This window comes from Leopardus geoffroyi, chromosome D1 (genome assembly GCF_018350155.1).
Source record: "Leopardus geoffroyi isolate Oge1 chromosome D1, O.geoffroyi_Oge1_pat1.0, whole genome shotgun sequence".
NCBI lineage: Eukaryota > Metazoa > Chordata > Mammalia > Carnivora > Felidae > Leopardus > Leopardus geoffroyi.
This window is the reverse complement of record NC_059329.1, coordinates 100,924,691-100,952,194: the sequence shown is the minus strand read 5'-3', so window position 1 is coordinate 100,952,194 and position 27,504 is coordinate 100,924,691. Positions and strand designations below refer to the sequence as shown.

General features: G+C 37.1%; 2 protein-coding genes across 2 annotated transcripts; both read right to left on the bottom strand.

Moving 5' to 3' along the window:
• Positions 1–4,149: 4,149 nt before the first annotated feature.
• LOC123600502 (olfactory receptor 4P4-like) lies at positions 4,150–5,100 on the bottom strand. Its single transcript, XM_045482539.1, has one exon. The coding sequence runs from the start codon at positions 5,098–5,100 to the stop codon at positions 4,150–4,152; it is 951 nt and encodes a 316-aa protein (XP_045338495.1).
• Positions 5,101–14,770: 9,670 nt separating this feature from the next.
• On the bottom strand, positions 14,771–15,700 carry LOC123602641 (olfactory receptor 4P4-like). The gene has a single exon (XM_045487102.1). It carries the CDS (start codon positions 15,698–15,700, stop codon positions 14,771–14,773), a length of 930 nt encoding a protein of 309 aa, XP_045343058.1.
• Positions 15,701–27,504: the final 11,804 nt, after the last annotated feature.

The window sequence follows — 27,504 nt, the reverse complement described above, 5'->3', positions numbered from 1 at the left end:
ATCGTGCATTTATTTTATGTCTACACCCGAGGACAGTTTGGTTCAGAGGAACAGAATACAAACTGACGTGGCAAGAATTAATAGGTCTTTGAAAGCTCTGTGTAATTATATTCCCAAAGGCATTTCTAGACAGATCTTAGCCCAAGTGCTGCCAAAGCCACCGTCGATAGTAATGTGCTTGGTGCTCTTGGGTATGAACTTTCCATATTTGCCTCTTTGGAAAACAACTTGGCCCGTTTCCCCTGCAGGCCCAAAAAGGCTACAGTCAAAGCAATTTGTGAAACCCTGGCCGCCCTGTGTTCTTCCAAATTTCTGAGGAATAGGAGGGAAATTTTAGGCTGTAATAGGGTCAGGTTTTCTTTCTGGAAAATCTGAGATGAGGTAGGACAAGGAGAACCAAAGATGGCCGCTTACAGTCCTTCTGCGGGGATTATCAAGATCCTTGGTGTGCGGAGCAGATAGATAAATAAAATCAATGACTTGTGATATCATACTTGGTATGAGGTTACCATTGATGACATACATGTTGAAAAATGGAAGACAAAAGAAAAGATAAGAGTAAACATCTCTTCCTCATAACTTGGCAAGGAGGAAAAGCAAACATGATATGGAAAAATCAGAGGAAGGGAGCAAAGAACCACAGAGCTTTTATTGTGTTTAACATCCAGTTCTTTCTCTGCTCACTGACTCTTCACATGTCGTTCAGACTCAGTCTCATCTGCAGGCACTGAAACCAGACAGTCTCTCTCTACCATTCATGTAAAGGTTTCTCACGCAAAAAATGTCAGAAAATCAAATTGTATAATGTTTAATCTGTTTCAGATCAAACAACTTAGCCAAACAGTAGCAAAAATACACTGAGAGATGATTGGGCGGATCGGGTTCATCATATTATTCAATGCTTATAATAACACATATTTTGACACAAATATTATTAGCTTTACTGGTAGATAAAAACACGGAAGGTCCTGGAGGCTAAGTAACTAGCTCAACTAGCCAGTAAAGATCTGAAGCAAGAAAGCGTGTTGTTCTAAGTTTAGTGCTTGCTTCCAGGCTTTAAAAGGTTAAGAACCCTGAGTAAATGAAAGATTCTACAACTTCGGCATCAAGGACATCAGGGCCCAGTGATTTCCAACTAGTCTACCTCAACGTTATGCCCAGTGTTGACCGAGCTGTACTCAAGAGCTAGCCTGTAGCAATCTACAGCAGGAGATAGCCAGTCGTATCCCTAACCTTGCCCTGTCCACACCTTCAGAGACAGCTACTAATTGCATTTACGTCTGCCACTATTTAGTTCATCTCTCTTTATATAGTAGTTCTCCTGCATAGTCTTAATATTGGTGAAACACAAATCATTTTTTTTTACAGACACTTTTGCTCCACACGTTTAGAAAATTTTTATCTCCAATTCAAGGTCACAGAGATCTTCTACGTGTTACTCCACTTGTCTCGTACCTTTACATTTCATATAACATTCATATTGCATTCATACATCTAGTCTTCCTGAATGACATGACACCACGGGTGTGAATTACATGGAAGACATGGACCTTCGAGCCTGAGGGTGAGGAATCCTAAGCAGAAGAATGGCTGAAGTAAAGCCCCAGAGCTGATAGGTTCTAGAATATGTTTGGAGAATGGACGCGGACCCAGTGTACCTGGATGAAACCTTCTGAGCTTAGGGACACACAGAGAGAAAAGCAAACAAAAGAAAAATAACTCACATGAGGTTCTGGTAGCCACGTGCCGTGCTAAAACTTCACACGTGTTAGCCAAAGTAATATTACATCTTTGCGAAGTACAATATCTTTTTAAAAGAGAGACTAATATAATTAGAGCACGATGTCAAGACCCATGGAAAAATCTGTCAGGAATCACCCAGCTCTCCCTGACCCTAAAGCCTATCATTGTAATACCACACTTTCTACCAACGTAGTGATTTCTGAAATGGGCAAATTAGACTCAGATAACTTATGGAAGATTTCTAACAAGCAGGAAGGTTGGATTTCATTCCAAGGAAAATGGGATTTCTTACAAACTTTTGGAGAGGGGAGTGATAGGATCAGAGAGATGCTTCAGGACATTTTTAGCTTCCTCACATGCAAGTGGGCACACGTGGAACCAGCTGAATCTTTTAAGGTGCAGATTGCAATCTGATTCCCAGTAACTTGTTTCTTTGGCTCATGTGACAGCAGTCATGGGTGATTTAGCCCAAGTGTCCAGGGAAAGCTTATGTACTTTCTACAACACCTCAAATGTTAAATGCCTTTGCTACACAGGATCAAAGCACTATGAATATCACTCATGTACATGAATTCTGAATGGGCCATTTTAGACCATGCCTTCTCCATGCTGGTGTTCATCTCCATGTGCCTCAGGGTAGAGATGAGACGATTCAGCGTGGAGGCAATCACTGTGTAAAACCCCACATGTAGAACATAAGGATAGACACAGCGGGCAAAGAACAAAACTACCACCGTTATGTGAGAGTTGCAGGTGGAGCTTTGCAGTACCCTGAAGAGGAGCGGGTGTTAAGGTTAAATCACACGAGTAGGTAAGAAGCCAGCAGGGCAATAAAATGTCTGCCACCAACATCCCGGAATTAGCAACCGCGAAGACACTAACAACACAAATATCTTTGCGTCCCTGTTTCAAAAGGGGCTTCACATCACAGATGTGGTGATCTACCTGGTTAGGACCCCCAAAAGGTAAGTTGAGTAAATTTGGTTAAAAGCAACACATTAAATAAAGGGTAAAGCTTGAACTTTTAAATCTGGCAATATTTTTGTTTTATTAGTAACTCGACAAACTGATTATCTGTCCAATTTCTCTGTTATAAAAACTCTATTGAATTACATCTTCCTCATAAACTTTTCTACTTTTCTATCCTTCTGTATATAAGGCCTTTATAATCATCGTAATTTTAGTATTGCATTTACATAGGCTAAAACTATTCGTGTATTTTCATTGTCATTCTGTTCATATAATCTGGTTACACAATCTCTTCCGTTTTGTGATATTTCCTGTTTTCAAAGAAAGCATTTATTTTTGCATCTTATTAGAGATACAAATGAACACATTTCATCAAATTTGTTTCAGGTTCTTCTAGAGAATCCTCATGTTCGTTTCAAAGATGATCTGCCATTTCCACTCATTTCCATGATTTGTATCAGAGGGTTTTTTGATTGAAGTTTGTTTGTTTGAACTCGCTTCTTGTGTAAATAAGAAAGACTCTGGATCTTATAAACAGTGTCCGTCCTCCTAATTTCTGGCATTTTATGATTCAGTTCCTGTATGGATTTTTTTTAATGGACCAATATGTAGAAAATCAGCGAGTGTGTTTTTAATATCTTGAGTAATTGATTTCACTCTATGTTTACTCGTTTATTTCTTATCATTAAAAAAATGTTAAGTGTATTTATTTATTTTGAGAGAGAGAAAGAAAGAGAGTGAGCACAGTGACGGGGTGGCATGGGGGGGGGCGCAGAGAGGAGAGACAGAATCCCCAGCAGGCTCCACACCACCAGCCCAGAGCTCAACACGGGGCCCAAACCCATAAACGCCAAGACCACAACAAGAGCTGAGACCAAGAGTCATACACCCAACTGACTGCACCACCCAGGTGCCCCTTTACTAGTTTATTTTTATTTCCAATGTGAAGTCCAGAGAGTTAAAACCACAGAATCACTTTAAATCAGATTTCATTATGCCCACTTCTTGCTATGTCATTAATTTCTAAATACCTCTGGAGTTCATTTAGGTGACGATCCTATCATAAACTAAAATTTGGTCTTAAAATCATGGAATTTAACCGTCTCTTTGCCTTACAGAATGGCTCATCGTGTGGTCTGGCCACCAAACCTGCATTTTCTAACACAAGATAACTCCAATTTTCTTTTTCACATCACAATTCTCGGCTCCTATAATATTGTCTTAACTATGCATATAACTGATTTTGTGCATGTCAATCTGTTCATAACATCTCAAAGCCCGCAAAATGAACTAAGTTTTAAGCTTATATTTTGTATGGATGACTTACTATTTCTTTATAGTCACTATGAAACTCCAAGTCCTATTTCTGTCACTCATAAAATGTTACCAGTGGAAAAATTACTCTGTGAGATGGTTTCCTCTCTCCCCTATCCGTACCTAGCTGCCCCTCTGTTTTCTATAAAAGATATTGAGCTCCAATATTTGATTCCAGACATTTCTCATGGCGTTTTTCATCTCTGAGTTCCTCAGAGTGTAGATGACGGGATTGAACATCGGAGCGATGATGGTGTAAAACAGAGCAAATACCTTATCCTCAGGGAAAGTGGTTGGAGGTCGAAGGTAGGCAAAGATCGAAGGCCCAAAAAATAAAACTATCACAGTGATATGCGACCCACAGGTAGAGAGGGCTTTGCGCCTTCCTTTGGCTGAATGATTTCTTAAAGTGAATAATATAATGACATACGAAAAAAACAAGACCACAAATGCCACTAAGGTAACCATTCCTGAATTGGCAACCAAAAGGACACCGGTGACATAGGTGTCAGCACAGGCAACTTTTAGCAAAGGAAAAATGTCACAAAAATAGTGATCGATCTCATTAGGACCACAGAAGGGCAACCTGATTACCAGAAAAAATTGAGGAAAGGAGTGCGCGGCCCCACCAGCCCAAGCAGCTAAGACGAGGAGATTGCACCTTGCTCTGTTCATGACAAGCAGGTAGTGGAGAGGTTTGCAGATGGCAGCGTAGCGATCAAAGGCCATGACGGTGAGGATTAAGACTTCAATCATCCCGAAGAAGTGCATGGTAAAGACCTGTGACATACAGTTACCATAGGAGATGGCTTTTCTTCCCACTAGGAGGTCAGCAATGAATTTGGGTGTAATGCTAGACGTGAAGCAGATGTCCATACAGGATAAGTGGCTGAGGAAATAGTACATTGGTTGGTGGAAAAGAGGGCTGCATCGAATAGAGATAAGGATCAGAAGGTTTCCTACCAAGAGAGCAGCATAACAGAATAAGAAGAACACAAAGCAAAATATTTGTGTGCGATGGTCATACGAGAGTCCCAAAAGAATGAATTCTGAGACATTCCTCTGACTCTCCATCTGTTTCAGACTGGCGTATATTATAAACGAATGGGTTAAATACCTGAAAGAAAGAAAACATGAATCTTTATAAAACCAATTAGCAGCACGGCAACAATAATTAAAATTCACTAAAAAAGTAAATTGAGGCCATTGAATGAGTAAAATTAATTATTCCTGATACATAGATTTACACTTCTTTTTATTTTATTTTAGTCTAGTTTAATTTAGTTTAGTTTAGTTTCAGTTTATTCATTTAATATTTCTGAGAGAGAGAGGATGAGAGCACAAGCAAGGGAGGGGCAGAGAGAGAGAGGGAGACACAGAATCCGAAGCAGGCTCCAGGCTCTGAGCTGTCCACACAGAGCCCAACGTGGGGCTTGAACTTACAAACTGTGAGATCATGACCTGAGCGAAAGCCAGACGATAACTAACTGAGCCACCCGGGCACCCCTATTTCTCTCATTTTAGAAATCTAAGAAATAATTCTATAATGGGGAAAATGATGTTAACTTTTCAACATTAACAATAATGATTATGGAATATTTAAATGTTAGTTTGATGTTAAAAAAAATTAGCTATTGTTAATTTTGTAAATTAGAAAACAAAAAGAGTATAATTTACGTCCTTTAAAAAAATTGTGCACATTTTAAAATGCATGCTTTTATCCATAGAGTCAACTTTTTTTTTTTTTTTTTTCAGAATGATCTGGACAAATTTCCTGTTTGATTTGGGAGTATCCTTGGGAATAAAAATTTATCAGAAATATGTCAGTTTGTTCTCTGTAGTTAAGAGTCTGCCTCTTGGTTTTCTCTTTTTCCTCCCCTGTGTTCATCTGTTTTGTTTCTTAAATTCCACATATGGAGATTAAAGACGGCACTTGCTGTGATGAGCACAGGGTGTTGTATGTAAATGTTGAATTGCTAGATTCTACTCCAGAAACTAACACTACACTGTGTGTCAACTAATTAGAATTTGATAAAAAGCTTGAAAAAAAAGGAAAGAAATACATCAGTTTGAATTGTTTCATTTGTGTAAAGGATGATCTTCCTTGCCCTGTCAATAAACATACCAGTTGGACACCTTATACTAAAATAGTTTTAGGTACATTAAAAGCAAAGAATGGTGGAACACTAAGCAGCAAATAGACTGACAATGGATTAAAGTTGTAAGAAATAAAACCAATTTATTCATTTATCCAACTTACATTTTACAAGTTAAAATTAAAAAAATGGTTAAAATTAATCTAAATTTGTGATGGCAAGTGATAAATGAAAGGTAAAAAGAAATTGCCCAAGCATACGTGCATTGTTCATATTTCATGACTTTTCCTAAGAATTTCACTCTCGGCGATAAAATTCAACAAAGGAAGATGATACAGAGGGTAGCTCCAAGAGAGATTTGTTTCAGCACTCAGCAACTAGATGTTGTATTAATGAATGGATCAAAGATTCTCAAATTTGCATCTTTTGGACAACCTTGAGATATTATTTATGTAGAGGGAAATAGTGTGTAGGATAGAGAGAATGCGCTCCGGGAGCCATTTTCTCCAGTGCTGAGGACTGAACTGACACTCCATGAGATGCAAACACTATTCCACACTTTCCACCTTTGTCTGACCCGATGTAGCCACCTTATCTTGGCACTCTGGATGACTATTAAAAAAACAGAGACTATAGGGGCACCTGGGTGGCTCAGTTGGTTAAGTGTCTGACTTGGGCTCAGGACACGATCTCACGGTTCACGAGTGTGAGCTCGGGGTCTGGCTCTCTGCTGTCAGCGTAGAGCCCACTTCAGATCCTCTGTCCCCCCTCTCTCTGCCCCTCCCCTGCTCGCTCTGTCATTCTCTCTCTCTCTTTCTCTCAAAAATAAATAAACATTTTTAAAAAACCACCAAATGCCACTGTAGCAAAACTATTTAGAAGCCATCAAATCCCATGACACACAAATTCAAACTTTTGTCTTTAAGATCAGTTTAGATGGGGAGTGGGTAATTGGTGTAGCATTTAAAATGGTCTATACTATGAGAAACGAATTCTATTTTAAATTATCGTTCAACCTCATTTCATCAAGAAGAAAAAAACTCAGTCTCTTCCCGCGATGACTTCTTATTGCTACAAGGCTTCCTAACCTCTGTATTGTTCTTAACAAACCAAAAATAATTATCAAGTTCATCGTGTTCAATAGTGACCTGTTCTTAAGTAGAGGTTCATAATTTTATGATTTAGTGATCAATTTTCTCCTTACCTTATTATAGTTAATGCTGATTCCTAATGTAGGAGATGGCATGCTGTGTACTTTACAGATAGATGTGTTTGCCTAAAACAAATTGACTTAAAGTTAATTGTGAGATAAGTCGGTTGGTAAACAACGTAAAATGGATATCACTTGACGTATCCAAACCCCTGATTTTCAATAAAAGAGACTCAGATCAAGATACTCTAAGTTATTTATTAACATCAGAAAGTAATCTTCTGTGGAGGACAGATATCTGGATTCCCAGTCAGTCAGGGGCTGTATCCCACGCTTGTGAGCAGAGCAAGAAAACGGGGTGTCCCAGAGGCCAGCAGTGAGGGGAAACACTTTGAATCGTGTCCCAATTTTAAAAAGTATGCAAGGTCACAGATTACCAATCACCCAGTCTATGTTTACGGATATTTGGGGGGATATAAACATGGGGTCCAGGCTTCTTGATTCCAAATTATTCTGAAACAATTTTAGGTCATTTTTAGCAAAATGTGTATTCCTTCAGATAGGATTTTGGCTTGTTTTCTAGATGATCACAGATGTTTCATCCACAATAGCTCTTAAACTCTGATCCTGAAATCTGGGGAAAGTGCTATTATAATCACTGCTATTAGTGGAAGTAAAAGGGACATGTGGACGCAGCCCAGTGAGAGGATTATTGTCGTTGAGACATGCAGTAGATTCTTGAGCACATCTTCCAATTTGTCAAATAATTGAAATCATAAGTGATGATAGGAAGAAATATTACACTCCTTCTAAAGGTGGTTGGAATCACGGAACAAGAAAGATGTAGAAACATGGAGAAGTAGAATTACTGAATGGTGAACTGTTTTGATTCATATTGTGTTTCTATGCAGTAATAATTTGAACGTAAAAAGAAAACCAATTACCTAAATATGTCTACAATATGAAGTGAAATATGCCCTTATATTTGCCTTATTTCACTTTAAATATAGGTATTTAGAGTTGAAGCATAGAGTTTAAAATGGGCAATCTGGCCCATGTTCTGTGAGAAGTCAATCACCCCATTTGAGTAAAGACACTATGCAAACATTTTTCTTACTAACTTTATTAATGTCTTCCTTTCTTATAGACCAATAACTTTTAATAAGAACTCATAAGCAGAATTCACTTTCTCCCCTTCCATGTCATTTATGAACATTGAAGTGATTGCTAATCTCTTAAATCTTCATGGCCCACATTTATAGAATCGATAAACTATTACATAAGGCAAAAATATAATGAGGAATAAAAAATAATATGAAATACCGCAGGGTCATACGTGGTTCAAAACTACACATTATCTTTTTCTCTTTATTTTTCTCTTTATTTGAGTGACGACATTCTGAAATTGCCATGGCTACATATATAACCAGTCTAACAAGGAAACAAGAAACCTGAAACTATCACTATATGTTAATGAGGATGACCATGATAAATTTCAATTTGGAGCAATCTTTTAGTAAAAAGAAACAAAATTACTCTAAACAATTAGTTGTCTTTAGTCATTTCTTTTTTCGGTGTTTAAAACTTTTTATCAAAGTATAGAAAAGGATGTAATATATAAATCTGAATGACCCAAAAAACACAATCCATTAAAGATAAAGTTGGTAAATTGGACTCCATCAACATTAAAGCTTCTGGTCTTTGGTCATTTCTTAATGCTAACCATTAGCATGCAATTTTCCTGTACTCTAAAAATCCAGTCAGATTTTTACTTTATTAGTTTGGTCGTATTGCATAAAAACGCTGCATTTTGACTGTGCTATTAAAACAACAAGAATTATTGCTCTCAAAGTAGTTTCCACTGTAAGTTCATATTTCCTCCTAATGATACCAGAATATGGCCCGCTATAAAGTTAACTTAATTCAATCAAACAAATCTAGTCCATTGTAGGGTAGCAAAATTTTTGAAAGGTAAAAAATAACTCATCATTGGGATATGCAGTCATAAAAGCTGGGCTATTCCTTCATAAGAATATGGGGGAAATATATAAAAGCACCAGAAAAGGACTCAATAAATTTTGCTGAAACTTGAAGATTTCCTTAACTTCGACTCACCTATTCTTGTTCACCCATGGAATTCCGCCTGCGAATAATGTACAATAAGACTAAAGTCAGCTACATTATTTTTATAGTACCCAAATTATCTTATGCTGCCACAGAAAATACACCGTAAGAATGAAATTAAGTGGAATAAATTTAAATAGCATACAACCACCTCAAAGCAGATGGTGAAGCATCTCCAAAGGAAGCGGCATGGTTAATTCACTGATCATTAGATCTCAGGGGCTGTAAGATTAGTTTTAGACCAAATCAGGAGAGCCCCCTCCTGAGGTACTCACTCTACTGATTCTTCTCCAGTGTCTAAAGCTGAAAGAAAAACGCAGAGATTTATACACCAGTCATGCAAACATGCGTAGGTCAATTCTCCAAAATTATCTTGAGAATCTCAGCATGTCTTAGAACATTTTATACATCTGCAAGGGGAGGGGGGTGGAGTTTAAATATTCATTAACCGTCAGGGATGTAAGAAATGGACCTTCAGACTACAAAAAAAAGAAAAAGAAAAAGAAAAGAAGAACACGAAGTATTTTGAAATTCTTACAAAAACAAACACGCATTTTAAGTTTTAGAATGTCATTTATTGTATGCCTTTCCCTAAAGGAAAGCTGATTTGGAAAAGCAGAATATAACATATGACAACACAAGAATTTATAGGTCTTTGAAAGTCTTAACAAATTACATTCCCAGAGGCATTCCTGAACAGATCTTCACCAAAGGCCTCTGTATTGCTCTCCATGAGACTGGCCCTGGTGCCTGTGGGCATTTGGGCATTTTCTGGATATAAGTTTACATCTTATCCTTTTTACATCTATCTTTTTTTTTAAGAGATAAAGAGAGTGAGGGGGTGGGGGGGTGGGGAGTGGGCAGAGGGAGAGGGAGAGAGAGAATCTTAGGCAGGTCCAGGCCTAGGGCAGAGCCTAAAGTGAGGCTTGATCTCATGACCTGAGCCAAAATCAAGAGTTGGACTCTTAACTGAGAAAGGCACCCTAGTACCCCTTTACTTCTTATCTTTGTGTTAGCCTGTGTCCAGCAGTTTCCCTGAAGGCTCCCCAATGCTCTATTCAGACAGAGCAATTCAGAAGCTCTGTCTGCCTTGTGTTCGTCTTACTTTCCGAAGAAAAATAATATAGCGTGGAATAGTATTAAGCTAGTATTGACTTATTAAAAACTTATTGAAAAAATTAAAACATAGAAACATTTATTTGGGCAACTGCAATTGTAATTGGGGAGGCACAGATTCTGGTAGGAACCTAAACTGCATTCCCAGGAAGACAAAGAGAGGCAGAGTTATAGAGGCAAAAGGCTATGAGTGTAATTCTCATTCAGGTCCCTTCTGCAAAACAGAGATTGGAATTAGGGTAACTGGGATTGGTTGGGTTAATATGCAAATGAAGGATTGGAACACTTTTAGAAGCAAAGAATGCTGATGACTCAGGTGTCATGAGGAGGAAGGAAGTTAAGTCCAAGCTAAAGGCTGCCAGCTCTCTGAAAAGTTCAAAAATCTTCATGGTTTCTCCAATGCGGATGTGCCTAAATGCTTCCTACTTGTGGCCTCCTGATCCTTTTTGTAAAAAGAGACTATCTTAAGTAGGCTTGCTTGCTCCATTTTGGAATTTTCCTTTTATAGTAGCTTCAGAAAGATCTGACTTGGGGAGAGACAAACAGAGCCAAACACACGCGGTACTGTCCAATATGCATCGTTATCCAGAGTAACGTATGTGGGTAGAGCAGACAGATGAATAAAGTTAGTGACCTGTAATATCAGGACTGGAACCCAAGGTATTTGTTGCCAGGGACCAATACTGATGAAATAGATGGTTGGGGAATAGAGAACAGAAGAAAAGGAAAGATTCAAGAAGAAACAATCTATCCTATATATATATATATATATATAATCATTAAGTGAGAATATAATAAAATATGAAGGGACATCCAGTCTCAATATGTAGCCCAACTTTTATTCTCTTTACCATTTGGCTTAGTCCTGTGTTACTTCATTTCTGCAGGGTAGTTGGTTCAGTCCAAAATGTGTGCACTGATACGAGGTGAACCAATTCTCCTCCCTCATACACAAATTCATATATGAAAAATTTCCTTAATACATGTAAAACTTTAGGAGATCAACTTTTATAGGAAATTATCTGGTACAAAATAACAAAAATAGCTAGAACTTATTGAGAGTTTATTTTGTGCTTTAACTTCCTTGTATCGTTTTATCTCACAACTGAACATATTGTGAGATAAATAGAGTTAGTTCTGTGGTTCCAATAAGAACACGAGCTTCCAGAGGTTAAAAAGATTCACTCAAAGAGCTACCAAATGAGCATAAGAAAAAGAACGCTGTGCCTTCTGTGTGTGAAAGAAACAGGTTTTTATGTGTTTACTGCTGGCTTCCAGGCTTTTAAAGTAGAGTAACCCTGAGGAAATGAGAGATTCTAGCATGTCAGAATGATGGATATCAGAGCTCATGTTTTACTGGTTGTCCATTTCAGTATAATGCATCTTGTTGACCACGCTTCACTCAAGCTGGCTTGTGTCAACACACAGAAGGAGGTAGCTGGTCATATCTCTACCCATAACACAAAAACACAGCATCATCCTTATAGACATGTGTATAAGTGACTCACTTACAACCCCAATCCCTGCATTTGTCTCAGTTCTCTGCTGAGAATTGATTTTGTTCTTTTTATCCTTCTTTTCTAATCCCCTTCTAAAACCTTCTGTTTTAAGGAGTACATGGATTTAATTATAAAACCGAGATTTTAGGGGTGCCTGGGTGGTTCAGTAGCTTAAGTGTCTGACTCCAGCTCGGGTCATGATCTCATAGTTAATGAATTCGAGCCCCACGTTGGGCTCTGTGCTGACAGCTCAGATCCTGGAGCCTGCTCTAGATTCTGTGTCTCCCTCTTTCTCTGCCCCTCTCCTACTCACGCTGTCCCTCTCTCAAAAATAAATAAATATTTTAAAAAAGATTAAAAAAAAGAGATTCCAGGTATTTTTGAAGTTATTAAATATTGTTCTACAGACTGGAAAGAGAATTCTAGAAAGAACAACTTATAACTGGATAACTAAGTTATCCAGCGTGTGTGTGTATATATATATATATATATATATATATATACACACGCTGGATAACTTATATATATATATATATATATATATATATATATGTATATATACACACACACAAAATATAGCTCAGTATATTTTTGGTGGGCTTACTATATAAAACAGTCATAATTTTTTGCCAATAAAATCTTATGAATTCTTGAGAAAAAACAAATGATAAGAAAATGTTTTGGTTTTGTTGTGTAGTATTCTTTCTGATGGGTCATGTATTTCCTCTGACCCGTCCTCAAGACCATCAACCTGCCCCCTACTACACACACACACACACACACACACACACACAGAGAATTATCACAGACACACAGGAAGAAATATACACACTACATTTCTATATTAAAAATAATCCAAATACTCTTTGGAGAATTACTATATTAAGCCAGTTCAAACCAAACTATGACTAGACAGACTTGATTTCCTATGAAATAGAATGTTTATCTTTGATAATCGACAGGTGTTCCTGGATCCACGAAGAACAAAAAAGGAATTCGATGTGTGAAAAGTTCTAAGAGTAAAACTATCAAAGGAAGATTTCCTGACATTAGAGCAAACACTATCTCATTTATGTTTTGTCCTAGACTTCTCCTTGGCTCTGGGGCAGGAGTAATTCAATCGAGGAAACTGTGAAAACGATGCAATCGTTCTGCTAAGAAAAGCGAATACTTTCACAGGGAGAAATGTCTACACAAATGGGAACCAAGACCCAGGCTATGTGATTCAGAGGGCAAGGAATAAATGAAAATTAAAATAGTAGTACCTCAAAATGCAGAAAATAAGAAAAAAGATATTATAGGGGGCTGAGAGTCTGTTGGACTTCATCCCTGATTGCTACAGGGAATGTATGTTGAAGTTCTAACCTTTCTGACATTACACATTTTATTATTAATGCATGATAGCTCATAACGTAAGGGGAGGTACTGGATACGTGAGAACAATGTATAAAGGCCAATAAAAAGAGAAGATAGGATCTTTGAAAGTAATTCATTACCTGTTAACTTCTTAATTTGCACAGGTTTATTGCTAGAAAACAGATAAAAGAAAATAAATATATACCACTTCTTTGAGTTGGCTCAATCAAACTGGAAAAACACATAAGAGACACTAATACGGGGCACAGGATTATTTTAAAGGAGTAGATGTACAGTTTCATATCAACAAAAGAACAGGGAAGAAATCAGAAATGCTTCTGGTCTGTCCATGAGTCAGCAAAATCTTCTGGAATAAGAAAACATCAAGAGTCTGACTTAGAGGTAAGACATGAACGCTAAGGCATAGTGGGGGCAACATTATTAGCAGAGAAGAGAGAAGAAACAGTCATAGCGCTGACAGACTTTAGAGTATGTTTGGAGAATGTAGAGAAGTCCAGTGCAGCTGGTTGAAAGCATCCAAGCACAGGGAATAAATGAAGAAAGGTAGAAAAGAACGAAAATATGTAACGTTTCCAGCAGCCATATGGCCTGCTAAATCTTCACATGTGTTAGTCAAAGTAATATTCCAACTTTCTAAAGTACAATAGTACTCATTTCGTAGATATTTGAGAAAAGGGGAGGCATATGGGGCACTTGGGTGGCTCGGTCGGTTAAGCGTTGGACATATTATGTCCAGGTCATAATCTCACAGTTCATGAGTTCCAGGCCCATGTCTGGCTCTGTGCTGACAGCTCAGACCTGGAGCCTGCTTCGGATTCTGTGTTTCCCTCTCTCTCTGCCCTCCCTCGCTTGCACTATCTCTCCCTCTCTCTCAAAATTAACTAAATATTTAAAAAGGGGGAAGGATGCATATATGAAGCAAATTAACAAGACACAGAGATAAAAACACACCAGAGTCAATAATCATTCACCTCTCCCTGGCCCCAATATCTTTCATTGTAACTCCATGCTTTATACCAATGTAGTGACTTCTGACATTAGCAAGTTTGGCCAGGAGAAATTTTCACAAACAGCGAGAAGTTTGGATTTTGTTCCAAGGAATATAGGGTTCTTTGCATATCTTTGGAGAGAGTAGTGATATGATTGGGCATGTGTTTTAGAAAGGCATTTCTAGCATTCCTCAAACCCATGCAACCATACCTGGAACCACTTGGAAAGTTTAGAGTGCAGACTACAATCTGAACTGCAGCGACTTCCTTCTTTGGCTCTTCTATGTTAGAGGCCATTTGGTCCAGCTTCCCCCCAAAAGTTATATGTTTTCTATAACACCTGAAATAATATGCTCTGGGGACACAAAGTTGGAAGTGCAGTTAATACCACCTTTACTGGAAATTTGAATGTGCCATTTTAGACCACACCTTCTGCATGGCGATTTGTATCTCCGTGTTTCTCAGGGTATAGATGAGAGGATTCAGCATGGGGGCAATCACAGTGTAAAACACGGAGATTTCCTTATCCTTGTTCTCGCTCCCCGCAGGTAGAACATAGATATAGATACAAGGCACAAAGAATAAAACCACCACCATTACGTGAGAGCTGCAGGTGGAGAGAGCTTTGCGTCGCCCTGCGGAGGAGCGGGTCCTAAGATTATATAATATGAGTATGTAAGAAGCCACCAGGACAAGAAAAACGACAACCACCACCATCCCGGAATTAGCAATCGCTAAGATACTAACAACACGAATGTCTCTGCACACCAGTTTCAAAAGAGGCTTCACATCACATATGTAGTGATCTATCTGATTAGGACCACAGAAAGGTAAGTTGAGTACCATGAGCAACAGAGCAATGGAGTGCCAAAACCCCACAGCCCAGGCCGTGAAGATCAACACGTTACACCTCTGCCGGTTCATGAGGACCGTGTAGTGCAGGGGCTTGACAATGGCAACATAGCGGTCAAAAGCCATGGACACCAAGATGAATATCTCCACACCCGCCAGCAAGTGGGCAGCGAAGAGCTGGGTCATACAATTGTTATAGGAGATGTTTCTTCTGGCGGCGCCTAAGTCCCTGAGTAGCCTGGGGACCACGGTGGAGGTGTAGCAGAGATCCATGAGGGAAAGGTGACAGAGAAAGTAGTACATCGGCTCTTCAATTAAATGGCTGCAGGTGATTGTGAGTAAGATAATGAAGTTGCCCAGTAAGATTGCCAAGTAACAGAGCAGGAACCAGAAAAAGAACAGGAGCTCCATTTGCTTATTTCCCCACAGACCCATGAAAACAAATTCTGTGACGTTGTTCTGATTTTCCATGAGGTTGAGGTGAGTCCACAGTTAAACAGAAAGTTAATTCATCTGAAACGATACAGAACATACATTGTCAATAGCACCTTTTGAGTTTGGGGGTATTTACACACTAAAAAAAGACGCAGGTCATAGAGAATTTGTCACAGGCTCAATCTTTGAAATCCTTTTGGGTTAAGGGAGTCATTATATTTCAAATGATATTTGTTTAATTTTTTCTTTCTTCAAATTTTTATTTACATTCCAATTAGTTAACATACAGTATAATGTTAGTTTCGGTTGTAGAATTTAGTGATTCGTCACTTACATACAACCCCTGGTGCTCATCACATTGCGGTCCTTAACACCCATTCATCCATTTAACCCACCCCCACCCACCTCCCCTCCAGTAGCCATCAGTCTGTTTTCTATAATTAAGAGTCTGTTTCCTGATTTGTCTCTCTGATTCCCATTATTTTCATTTGTTTTGTTTCTTAAATTCCAAATATGACTGAAATAATATGGTATGAGTCTCAAACTGACTTATTTTGCTTAGGACAATACTCTCTGGCTCCCTCCATGTCATTGCTCTGTATACCCCACATCTTCTCTATCCATTCATGAGTCAATGGACATTTGGACTCTTTCCATAATTTGACTATTGTTGATAAAGTGCTATAAACATCAGGGTGCATGTGTCTTTTCAAATTGGCATATTTATATCCTTAGGGTAAATAGTAGTGCAATTGCTGGGTCTTAGGGTAGTTCTATTTTTTAACTTTTTGAGGAGCCTCCATATTGTTTTCCAGAGTGGCTGTACCAGTAGGGACTGTAAATGGTATTCAATGAAAGCATATTTTCTGTTTGAAACTCTTGTAAGCATTTTGCATTCATTTAATTCATAACAGACCAATGGTTACTATGCTGATACTCATTTTACATGTGGGGAAACAGAAAAATATGTGGGTTCAGTTAATCCCACCAAATCATTAAGGTATCAAGTAGCAACCAAAGATATGAACCTGTTTCAGATGCCATGTCCATGCTCTTAACAACTCCGCCATATTACCCACTGAGCAAATGGACTTCCAGCTGTTTTCCATCTCCTTAAAAGATATGGGTTTTACCTCTCTCTGCCATTTACCACCTGTATAACTTTAAACAAGTCCCTCCCCTTCTCTATGCTGTATATAATTTATATATAGTGTCCCAATACACACAAACATTGCATGTATCCATTGAAACTGAAGATATATTCTTAAAATAAGAACAAAATCAAGGCTCTTAATCATAGCAGAGAAATATCCTTGATTAGTGGATAATAGTTTCAGTGATTCCCCTTTTTGACAGGTTTGGTCAAGATGTAGAACAAGGAGATACAGGAAATAGGGCTTTGGAAACCCTGTTTGGGCATCTGGAAATAGGAACACAGGTTCTTGTCATATAAAAGCTTTCCCTTTTTCCTAACCATTCTAAAGACACATATTAGAGATTGTTGTTAACATGTTAGAAACATTGTGGAGAGCTAGGTGTTCTCTGTTGCCATATTGAAGAACCCAGTGTGATTAAAGAATGTCCTGAATATTTAACGGTACATTTAGAACAGTGCAACCACTTAGATGCAGTAGACCCAGGAGCAGAGAGTGAATATGTGGAAACATCACCTTTTACCCATAACCAAGCATCCTCCACAGCAAAATCATGATTTGCCTAAAAGATATTAATGTCTATGAAATATTTTAATGGTACCAACGGGGGAAACATATGACGTAGTGGACAGATTCTTCATCTGATGATTGTGAAGGTGAGCATCCAGGCTCCCATGTCTTGTTAAGTATTTCTTATTCACACTGAGCAGTTCATTCTCCCTGATCCTACTCCTTCAGCTGGTATGTGGAACTAAAACTTCTGGATCCAAGAGCAAAATGAAGTTCATTTAAGAATATACAATAGAAGGCCTGACAGTTCTAACTCGTCAAGTCCCAAAAATGTTTGGAGAGGAACAAACTGTTGTATAAAAAAATAGATATCAGAACTTTCATTGGCTCATTGGATTTACCTATGGATTCTTTATTTGGCCACAATGGTATGGGTTGAAGTACTCATGTTAGATATACAGTAAGTACAAGGAAAAACTTAGCGTTGGTATTTATTTGTCTTGCATTCAAAACAGAGCTTAGTCAAATACGTATTTATGTGTAAATTGAGAATATCTAAACCTAACCCTTGTTTGTGGAAGAATATGATCAGTTGAAGGACATATATGGATCTACAGATAATTTCTCATAAAGCTGTCGAATGAATCTGTAGCAAGTTCAGCTGTTGGTTTAGAATGCATCCTGAACAAGACTCAACTTGCATTCTTGTGCAAGATTCAACATCTCTCAACATTTGGTCCAGTGATGCTTAGAGTACAAAGATTGAACATCAGTTGGGAAAACACAGGCCCATATAGAAAAATATTTTCCAAAGCAGAATATATATATATATATATATATATATATATATGTATATATATATATATACACACATATATATGGATATATATGTGTGTGTATTTATATATATTATATATTTATATATATTATATATTTATATATAAATATTTATATATATAATTTATATATACAATTTCATATAATCAAATTTTTATACAAGATGAATTGTTAAAAATCCTTATTATTTTCTCCCAATTTAAATATATATTATATATAAATGAATATATATAGAAAATATATATAGAGAGAGAGACACACATATAATTACATATATATATCACCATATGTATGCTTAGATGCACAGGGGGTTTGGAGTAAAGAATTTTTTGAGTCCACTTTTTTACATACCTTTTATTTAAAGAATTTCTTTCAAGAATCTCCTTAAACTTTAAATTACTTGAGAAATATCTGTGAGGAATGTTTGCAAATACACAACCATAGGTTGAAAGGGAAAAAAAGGTTCATAAGGTGATTTGGAAGATGGATTTATGACTAAAGGACATGAGAGTCTGTGGATAATGTAAACATCCACCAAGGACAATCTGAAATGATTTTTCTGGCTTTTAAAAACTACTTATCACATCCATGAGGCACCTGTGTGGCTCGGTTGGTTACGCATCTGACTCTTGATTTCGGATCAGGTCATGATCTCACAGTTCATGGGTTTGAGCCTTGCATAGGGCTCTGCGCTGACAGTGTGGAGCCTGCTTGGGATTCTCTCTCTTGTTCTCTCTCTGCCCTTCCCCACCAAAAAACAAATAAATAAATAAATAAAAATCTATTGTATTCATAATAAAGGAAAAATTGTGTAATAAAAAGTTATGGTCTTAACTAGGTGCTGTAGTTAGACTAAAATGTTTAGACACAAAATACTAAGTAATAATATATTCTAGGCACTTTAGTAAATATTTTTAATTTAAAAACCATTTCATCTACAGTATGACTTGATCAGCTATTATACTATTGTCCCCGTTTTTGCAAATAAAGAAACTTTAACCCAATGTTATATACGTACTAAGGGGAAGTCTGTATGTAAACCTTTTTCTGTATGATTTAGAAGCTCATACTTTATTCATTTTGCTTAATACTCTCTCACAAATACATATAAAAGCTTTAAAGCCTCAATTTTCCCTCAAATTATCCATATTTTCTCCTGAATATTCTGAATGCCCTCTCTTGCAAGTAACCACAAAGAAAATGCATTCCAGAAGAATTTAAACTTAAAGATAGGAATTTCATAAGATCAAATTTTTATATAAAATGAATTATTGTTAAAAATCCCAATTATTTTCTCCAAGCTTATATATGCATATTTTTATATAAATGAATATATAATGTATTATATATTTATATTAATATATATATATATGTGTGTGTATATACACACACACACACACACACACACACACACATATACTTACTGATCAGGAGGCTCACTTCTGCAACATTTTACGTCTCTTTGGAATGTGAAGATGATCCTTCAGGCTGTTTTGTTTTGTTTTGTTTTGTTTTTTACTTTCTGTGCCTGTGCTATAAAACTGCAAACAGATGAGGAAGGCCCCTGACTTTCCTGTGAAGCCTCCAGCCCGATGAACCTTTCAGGAAAGCATTGTTGGGAATACCTTGAGGTGAAAGCACACGAGGGACCCGAGGGGAAAACTCCCGTGGGCATCGTACGGTGGCCAATGTGTGTGTGGTTATAATTTGAGAAACAAAGCCTATATTTTTATAAGGTCATATATATGGGCTTGAGGCTTATTTCATTTATCTCTCGAGAGTTATTACCTGAGTGATTCAATACTTCTGTAATGTTATAGCACTGATGTAATAATATAGGTCTTTGTTTTTCTTCCTCTCCTCTCCTAGAATAACTTCCTTGAAGACTGAAGAGTCTGTTGTTTATCATGATACATAATAATTAAATAAATGTAGAATTATTTATCATTCTAAGTATAATCCTTTTGTTTAATTGGATATTACCTACTTAGGATACTGGTTAGAATTTGGAAGTGCCACAATGCACATCTTCTCCCTTTATTTTGGTTTGTTTTTGTTTTGCTTTGTATTATCTCCCTCTCCACGTTGTGTGAGAGAGAAATAGAGTGTCAGTGGAACCTAATGGGAACAGATTGAATAAATCATAGTCTTTAGTTCACAGCAGAAGATCCTCCTAGGTCCATGCAAGGTCCATCTAAGGTTTCATTTCATAATATATTTTTCCTTTTTTTTTTTTTTTTTTTTTATATATTTTTTTTTTCAACGTTTATTTATTTTTGGGACAGAGAGAGACAGAGCATGAACGGGGGAGGGGCAGAGAGAGAGGGAGACACAGAATCGGAAACAGGCTCCAGGCTCTGAGCCATCAGCCCAGAGCCCGACGCGGGGCTCGAACTCACGGACCGCGAGATCGTGACCTGGCTGAAGTCGGACGCTTAACCGACTGCGCCACCCAGGCGCCCCTATTTTTCCTTTTTGCATTGCTTATCTCCACTTCTGCTCATCCCTTCTGTTCACGCACCATACTCTAACACACTCAGCTCCACTAGCCTGAAACATTGCACATTCCTCGGGTTCTCCTACAGTGGTCCACATCATGAAAATTACCTCTTACAAACTGCCCTTAAATTACAGCATTTGTCTTCTCCTTGCTGCATGACCATGACTCACACATGCACTTAGTAATACAGCCTCAGAAGGCATGAAACAAAATTAGGTAAGTCCATTAAAAAAAAATGAATCCACCTTCACAGTAGAAGATTTCAATGTTCCTTTTTATATTATTGATGAGAAAAGCAGGCAATATGTCAGGAAGGATAGAAAATATCTGAATAATGCAGTCTAGGGGCACTTGGGTGGCTCAGTCAATTAAGCGACTCTTGATTTCAACTCAGGTGATGGTCTCCTGGTTCATGAGGTGGAGCCCAGCATTGGGCTCTGTGCTGACAGCGGGGAGCCTGCTTGGGATTCTCTCCCTCCCTCCCTTTCTCTCTGCTCCTCCCTTACGTGCACGCACATACTCCCTCTCTCAAAATAAATAAATAAACATTTTAAAAAAGACAATGCAGTTTAAAAGGATATAGATGTATATATAAAATTATATAAATAACAAAGAATACACATTATTTGCCTTGTGTAGATGGAAGACTTACACAATTAAGTATTAGATCATTTTTAAAAAAGCCTCAATATATTGTGAAGAAGCGACATTACACAAAAGTCTGAACACAACCGAAGATAGATCTAGATCAGTGTTCTCATTATTTTTGTGTGAATTGTTCAAAGATGTCTCTGTCAAATACCTAGCTAACCACTAAGCTAATAGAAGATATAGTTCAGGGCGCCTAGATGGTTCTGTTGGTTAAGTGTTCGACTCTTGATCTCAGCTCAGGTCTTGATCTCAGGGTTGTGAGTTTAAGCTCTGAAATGGGTTCACACTGGGTGTGAAGCCTACTTAAAAGAGACACAGAGAGAGAGAGAGAGAGAGAGAGAGAAGTTTTCATAACCACACATAGCAAAGAATATAGATTTTAGGAAAATAATTTAGATAAATCACTCAACAAACATCCACATCCCACAAAATATTTCTCTCAGAAAGTCAGAGCAATACCAAGATGCTCACTCTCACTCCTTATATTCAACATTTTACTAAAGATTATTACCAGAGAGGGATGCATGGGTAGCTCAGTTAGTTAAGCATCCAACTTTTGCTCTCAGCTCAGGTCTTGATCACAGGGTCATGAGTTCAAGTTATGCATTCGGCTCCATGCAGTGTGAGGAAAAAAAACATGTCACTTGCAAATATGTCCTCCAATCCCATACGCTGCCTTTTAGTTTTGGTGATTGTTTGCTTTGCTGTGCAGAAGCTTTCTTTCTTGGTGAAGTTCCAAAAGTTATGTTTGCTTTCATTTCCCTTGCTTCCAAAAACATGTCTAGTAACAAGTTGCTCTGGCCAAGGTCAAAGAGGTTGCTGCCTGTGTTTCTTTCTATGATTTTGATGGTTTCTTGTCTCCCATTTAGGTCTTCCATCCATTTTGAATTTATTTTCGAGTATGGTATAAAAAAGCAGTCCAGTTTCATTCTTCTGCATGTCACTTCCCAGTTTTCCCAACAACATTGGCTGAAGAGAATGTCTTTTTTCCACTGGATATTCTTTCCTGCTCTGCTGAAGATTAGTTGACCATAGAGTTATAGGTCCATTTCTGGGGTTTTTTTTATTCTGTTCCATCGAACTATGTATCTGTTTTTGGGGCAGAACCATGCTGTCTTGATGACTACAGCTTTATAACACATCTGATAAATGTCTAGTATCCAAAAGTTATAAAGAACTTATTAAACTCAAAGTAAATTACCCAGTTAAGAAATGGGCAGAAGACATGAATAGACACTTTTCCAAAGAAGACATCCACATGACTAACAGACACATGAAAAGATGCTCAACATCACTCATCATTAGGGAAATACAAATCAAAACCACAATAATACACCATCTCACATCTGTCAGAATGGCTAAAATTAACAACACAAGAGACAACAGGTGCTGGTGAGGATGAGGAGAAAAGGGAAGCCTCTGATACTGTCGGTGAGAGGGCAAACTGGTGTAGCCACTCTGGAAAACAGTATGAAGTTCCTCAAAAAACTGAAAATCGAACTACTCTATTACCCAGCAATTTCGCTATTAAGTGTTTACCCAAAGGATACAAAAATATGAATTCAAAGGTGTATATACATCCCAATGTTTATAGTAGCTTCAACAACAATATCCAAACTATGCGGAGGGCCCAAATGTCCATAAATTGATGAGTGGATAAAGAAAATGTGAGACTTGTAATTGCATATATACATACAATGGATGTATGGAATATTAGTCAGCCATCAAAAGGAATTGAATATTGCCATTTGCAATGATGAGGATGGAACTAGAGAGTACTATGCTAAGAACAATAAGTCAATCAGAGAAAGACAGATAGCACATGATTTCACTCACATGTGGAATTGAAATAAAACAAATGAACATATGGGAAGGTAAGGGGAAAGAGGACAGAGGGAAACAAACCACAAGAAGTTCTTAGCGATAGAGAACAACCTGAGGGTTGACAGAAGGAGGTAAGTGGGAGTGGGGTTAGATGCATGATGGGTATTAAGGAGGGCCCTTGTTGCGGTGAGCACTGGATGTTGTATGTAAGTGATGAATCACTGAATTATATTCCCGAAGACAATATTGTACTGCATGCTCACTAAATAAAGTTTAAGTTAAAAATAAATAAATAAATAAATAAATAAATAAATAAATAAAATTTTAAAAATATTTTTACTAGAGAAATTAGATTTAAAAAATAAATGAAAGGCATCTTATTGAGAAAGGAAAAAATAAAGAAGTTTCAAAACATTTTTTCTCTTTTTATTTATTTTTTTAATATGAAATTTATTGTCAAATTGGTTTCCATACAACACCCAGTGCTCATCCCAACAGGTGCCCTCCTCAACGTGCATTACCCACTTTCCCCTCCTTCCCACCCCCCATCAACCCTCAGTGTATTCTCAGTTTTTAAAAGTCTTTCACGGCTTGCCTCCTTCCCTCTCTGTTTTTTCTCCCTTCCCTCCCCCATGGTCTTCTGTTAAGTTTTTCAGGATCCCCATAGGAGTGAAAACATGGAATCTGTCCTTCTCTGTATGACTTCTTTCACTTAGCATAACACTCTCCAGTTCCATCCACATTGCTACAAAGGGCCATATTTCATTCTTTCTCATTGCCACTTGGTACTCCCTTGTGTATATAAACCACAATTTCTTTATCCATTCATCAGTTGATGGACATTTAGGCTCTTTCCATAAACATTTTTGAAAGAAATTAAAGAAGCACTATAATAAAAAAAAATCTCATATTTATGGATTAGTATAATTAAGATAGCAATATGTCTCAAAGTGATCTACAGATTTAGTGTAATTTCTATCAAAATATCAATAGCCCTGTTGGTAGAAAGAGAAAGTTGACCCTAAAATTCTCCATAACTTGTCTCAGAAATAGAGGAAAGAATACTAAGCACATCATTTTATGAAGCAGCATCGTCTAAAGGTCCTCACATTACAAGAAAGAAAATGGCAAATAAATATCTTTTACAAACATACACACAAAGATTTTAAACAACATAAAAACAAATGAAATCGGTCATTTTTTAAAAATAATAATTTACTGAGACCAAGTAGAGTTTCTGCCAGGAATAAAACATTCAACATTCAAAAATCAATCAATGATTTTCACTGAATTACTAGAAAAAAGGAGAAGAAACACACGACCCTTTTAATAGATGTATATAAAGTGACAAATTCCAGCTTAGATTTATGACTTTTTATAAAATCTTTAAACAAATAAAGAATAAAGAGGAACGTGCTCAACCTGATAAAAGCATCTGCATAAAACCCACAACATACATCCTACTTTATGGTGAGTACTAAGATTGGAAGCGACAGTCTTCCCACTCCCCATTTCATTTCTGCGTTGTACCCTAGGCTCCACCCATTGCAATAAGGCAAGGAAAAGAAATAAAGGACTCACAGATTAGAAAGAAAAATATTGAAACTGTAAAAATATATGTATGTGCAGATGACACAATTGTATAAGTGGAAAATGTTAAGGCTCTACAAAAAAAAAATCTAATAGATCTGATCAGTTAATTTAGCAAGGTTACTAAATACAATGCCGATCCAAAAGATCAAGTGTATTTTTATAATAACAACAATTAGAAATTAAAATTACAAATAAAATGCTATATAAAATACTACTAGAATCATGACATTTGAAAATTACATTTTCAAAATATATTCAAGACCCATATAGGAAACTCAGAAGACACTACTAATGTGTGAAAGTAAATACATAAATAAATAAATAAACAAACTATGTAATGGATTCAAAGACTTGATATATTTACTACATTAATTTCACAATTTCAATAGAATTCCAGTAACACTCCCGACAGAATGCTTGGAAAAACTGGCAATCCTATTCTGAAATTGTATTCTATTGTATAGAAATATACAATATTAAAGGAATCTGGAATAACAAATCATTGTCAATAAAAAGAACACAGGTAGAGAGCTGATTCTATCTAAATAAAAAAAAAAAGCCTTATTAAGCTCCTGTAAACAACATTGTGGTATTGATATATACACATATAGATCCTTGAAGCAAAATACACTGTCCATAAATACACCTCAATGGGTGAATTTTTTACAAAAGTATTAAGTAATTTAGTGAGGGAAAGAACAGACTCTTTCTTTTTTCCAAAAAAACTATGCTGGGTCAATTGGATATCCATCTGAGAAAAAACCAACCTCCACTACTACCTCCCACCACACACAAATATTAACTCAAAATGAGTCAGAGATCTAGGTGTGGAAGGCTAAACACATAAAAATACTAGAAAACTTATTTTTAGCCTTGGAGTAGATCAATAGTTCTTAAATATCACACGATAAGCACTATAAGAAAAACTGAAAGTTGAAACATTAATATTTTAACTCTTCTACTGGTCAGATGTTATCTTATTAAAAATGAAAAGGCGGGGCGCCTGGTGGCTCAGTCCGTTGAGTGTCCGACTTCGGCTCAGGTCATGATCTCACAGCTTCTGAGTTTGAACCCGGCAACGAGCTCTGTGCTGACAGCTCGGAGCCTGGAGCCTGCTTTGGATTCTGTGTCTCCCTCTCTCTCTGCCCCTAACCCACTCGCATCTGTCTCTGTCTCTCTCAAAAATAAATATTAAAAAAATTTTTAAATGAAAAGGCAGGGCACCTGGGTGGCTCAGTCGGTTAAGCAGCTGACTTCGGCTCAGGTCATGATCTCGCGGTCCATGAGTTTGAGCCCCGCATCAGGCTCTGTGCTGACAGCTCAGAGCCTGAAGCCTGTTTCAGATTCTGTGTCTCCCTCTCTCTGACCCTCCCCCATTCATGCTCTGTCTCTCTGTCTCAAAAATAAATAAACATTAAAAAAAAATTTAAAAAAAATTAGAAAATAAATATAAAATAAATAAATAAATAAATAAATGAAAAGGCAACCCATGGACTAGGAGAAAACTATATAAATATATTATGTATAAATATTTTATATTATGTACAACTTATATACATGGCATTATATACAAGTTATATACAAATATATATATAATTTTTAATATATAATTTATAGTCAAGTTGGCTAACATACAGTATATGCAATGTGCTCTTGGTTTCAGGTGTAGATTCCATGATTCATCGCTTACATACACCACCCAGCGCTCATCCCAACATGTGCCCTCCTCAATGCCCATCACCCATTTTCCCCTCTCCTGCCCCCCCGCCATCAGCCCTCAGTTTGTTCTCTGTATTTAAGAGTCTCTTATGGGAAGGAGGCAAACTATAAATATATATTTTATATTTATTACATATATATATATATATATACATATAAATAGGTATGAAGAAAGATCTATATCTAGAAAGTATAAAGAATTTTTATAGTCATAAAAAGCCTACAACTGCCATTTTTAAATTGTACAAAGGACTTGAAGATAAATTTTTTAAAAAATACACAAATGGTCAATAATATGAAAAAAAATGCTCAACCTCATTAGTCATCAGGGAAAGCAAATTAAAACCATAATAATATAACACTACAAACCTCCTAGACTGACTAAAAGGAAAATAATTAACAATAGCAAGTGACAAGAATGTGGAACAATTCTGGTGGTTAAAATTAGAACTTTCTGCCTGTGTTTTGATATCACTCCACAATTTTAATGTTGCCTAGTATTCCTTACTGACCAGACCATAAGTCCCAGCGATTACTAACTGGGAGACTTAGAATTTCTGTTTACTTTCCATAGCCCTCTGATGAATATGACCAACAACTTTTGGAGTCAAGTTCTTTCATGGCTGCCATTCCATTGATTTTATGCCCTCACTGCTCTAGCACTCAAGCAATCAGAAACAGGTTTACAGAAAAGTGTTAATATTGTTAAGAAGGCAGAAGTTCTGTCTGTGACATGGGTCAACAGATTAACTCCATCACAGGTCCCCACTCTGGAATTATGTCATTTTCCTATTCCCATGACATCCAGCTTTCTTGGAAATCCGGATTTACATAGAGAAAGGGAATTCCCGTAAGTTCAGGTTCCAAACACAGGGAATGCAATTCCCTATTCAAAATCGGACATTTCTCAAACATGTCTCTTCAGCATACCTACTTCTAAGACAAAGCCTTTCCGTCAGAGGGGATAATTAATTCCAGAGAGAGAAAGCAGCAGTTAAAAGACAAGGTCCTTGAGCCTTTATGGAAACCTCTTTAAATATCCATGCAGTGCA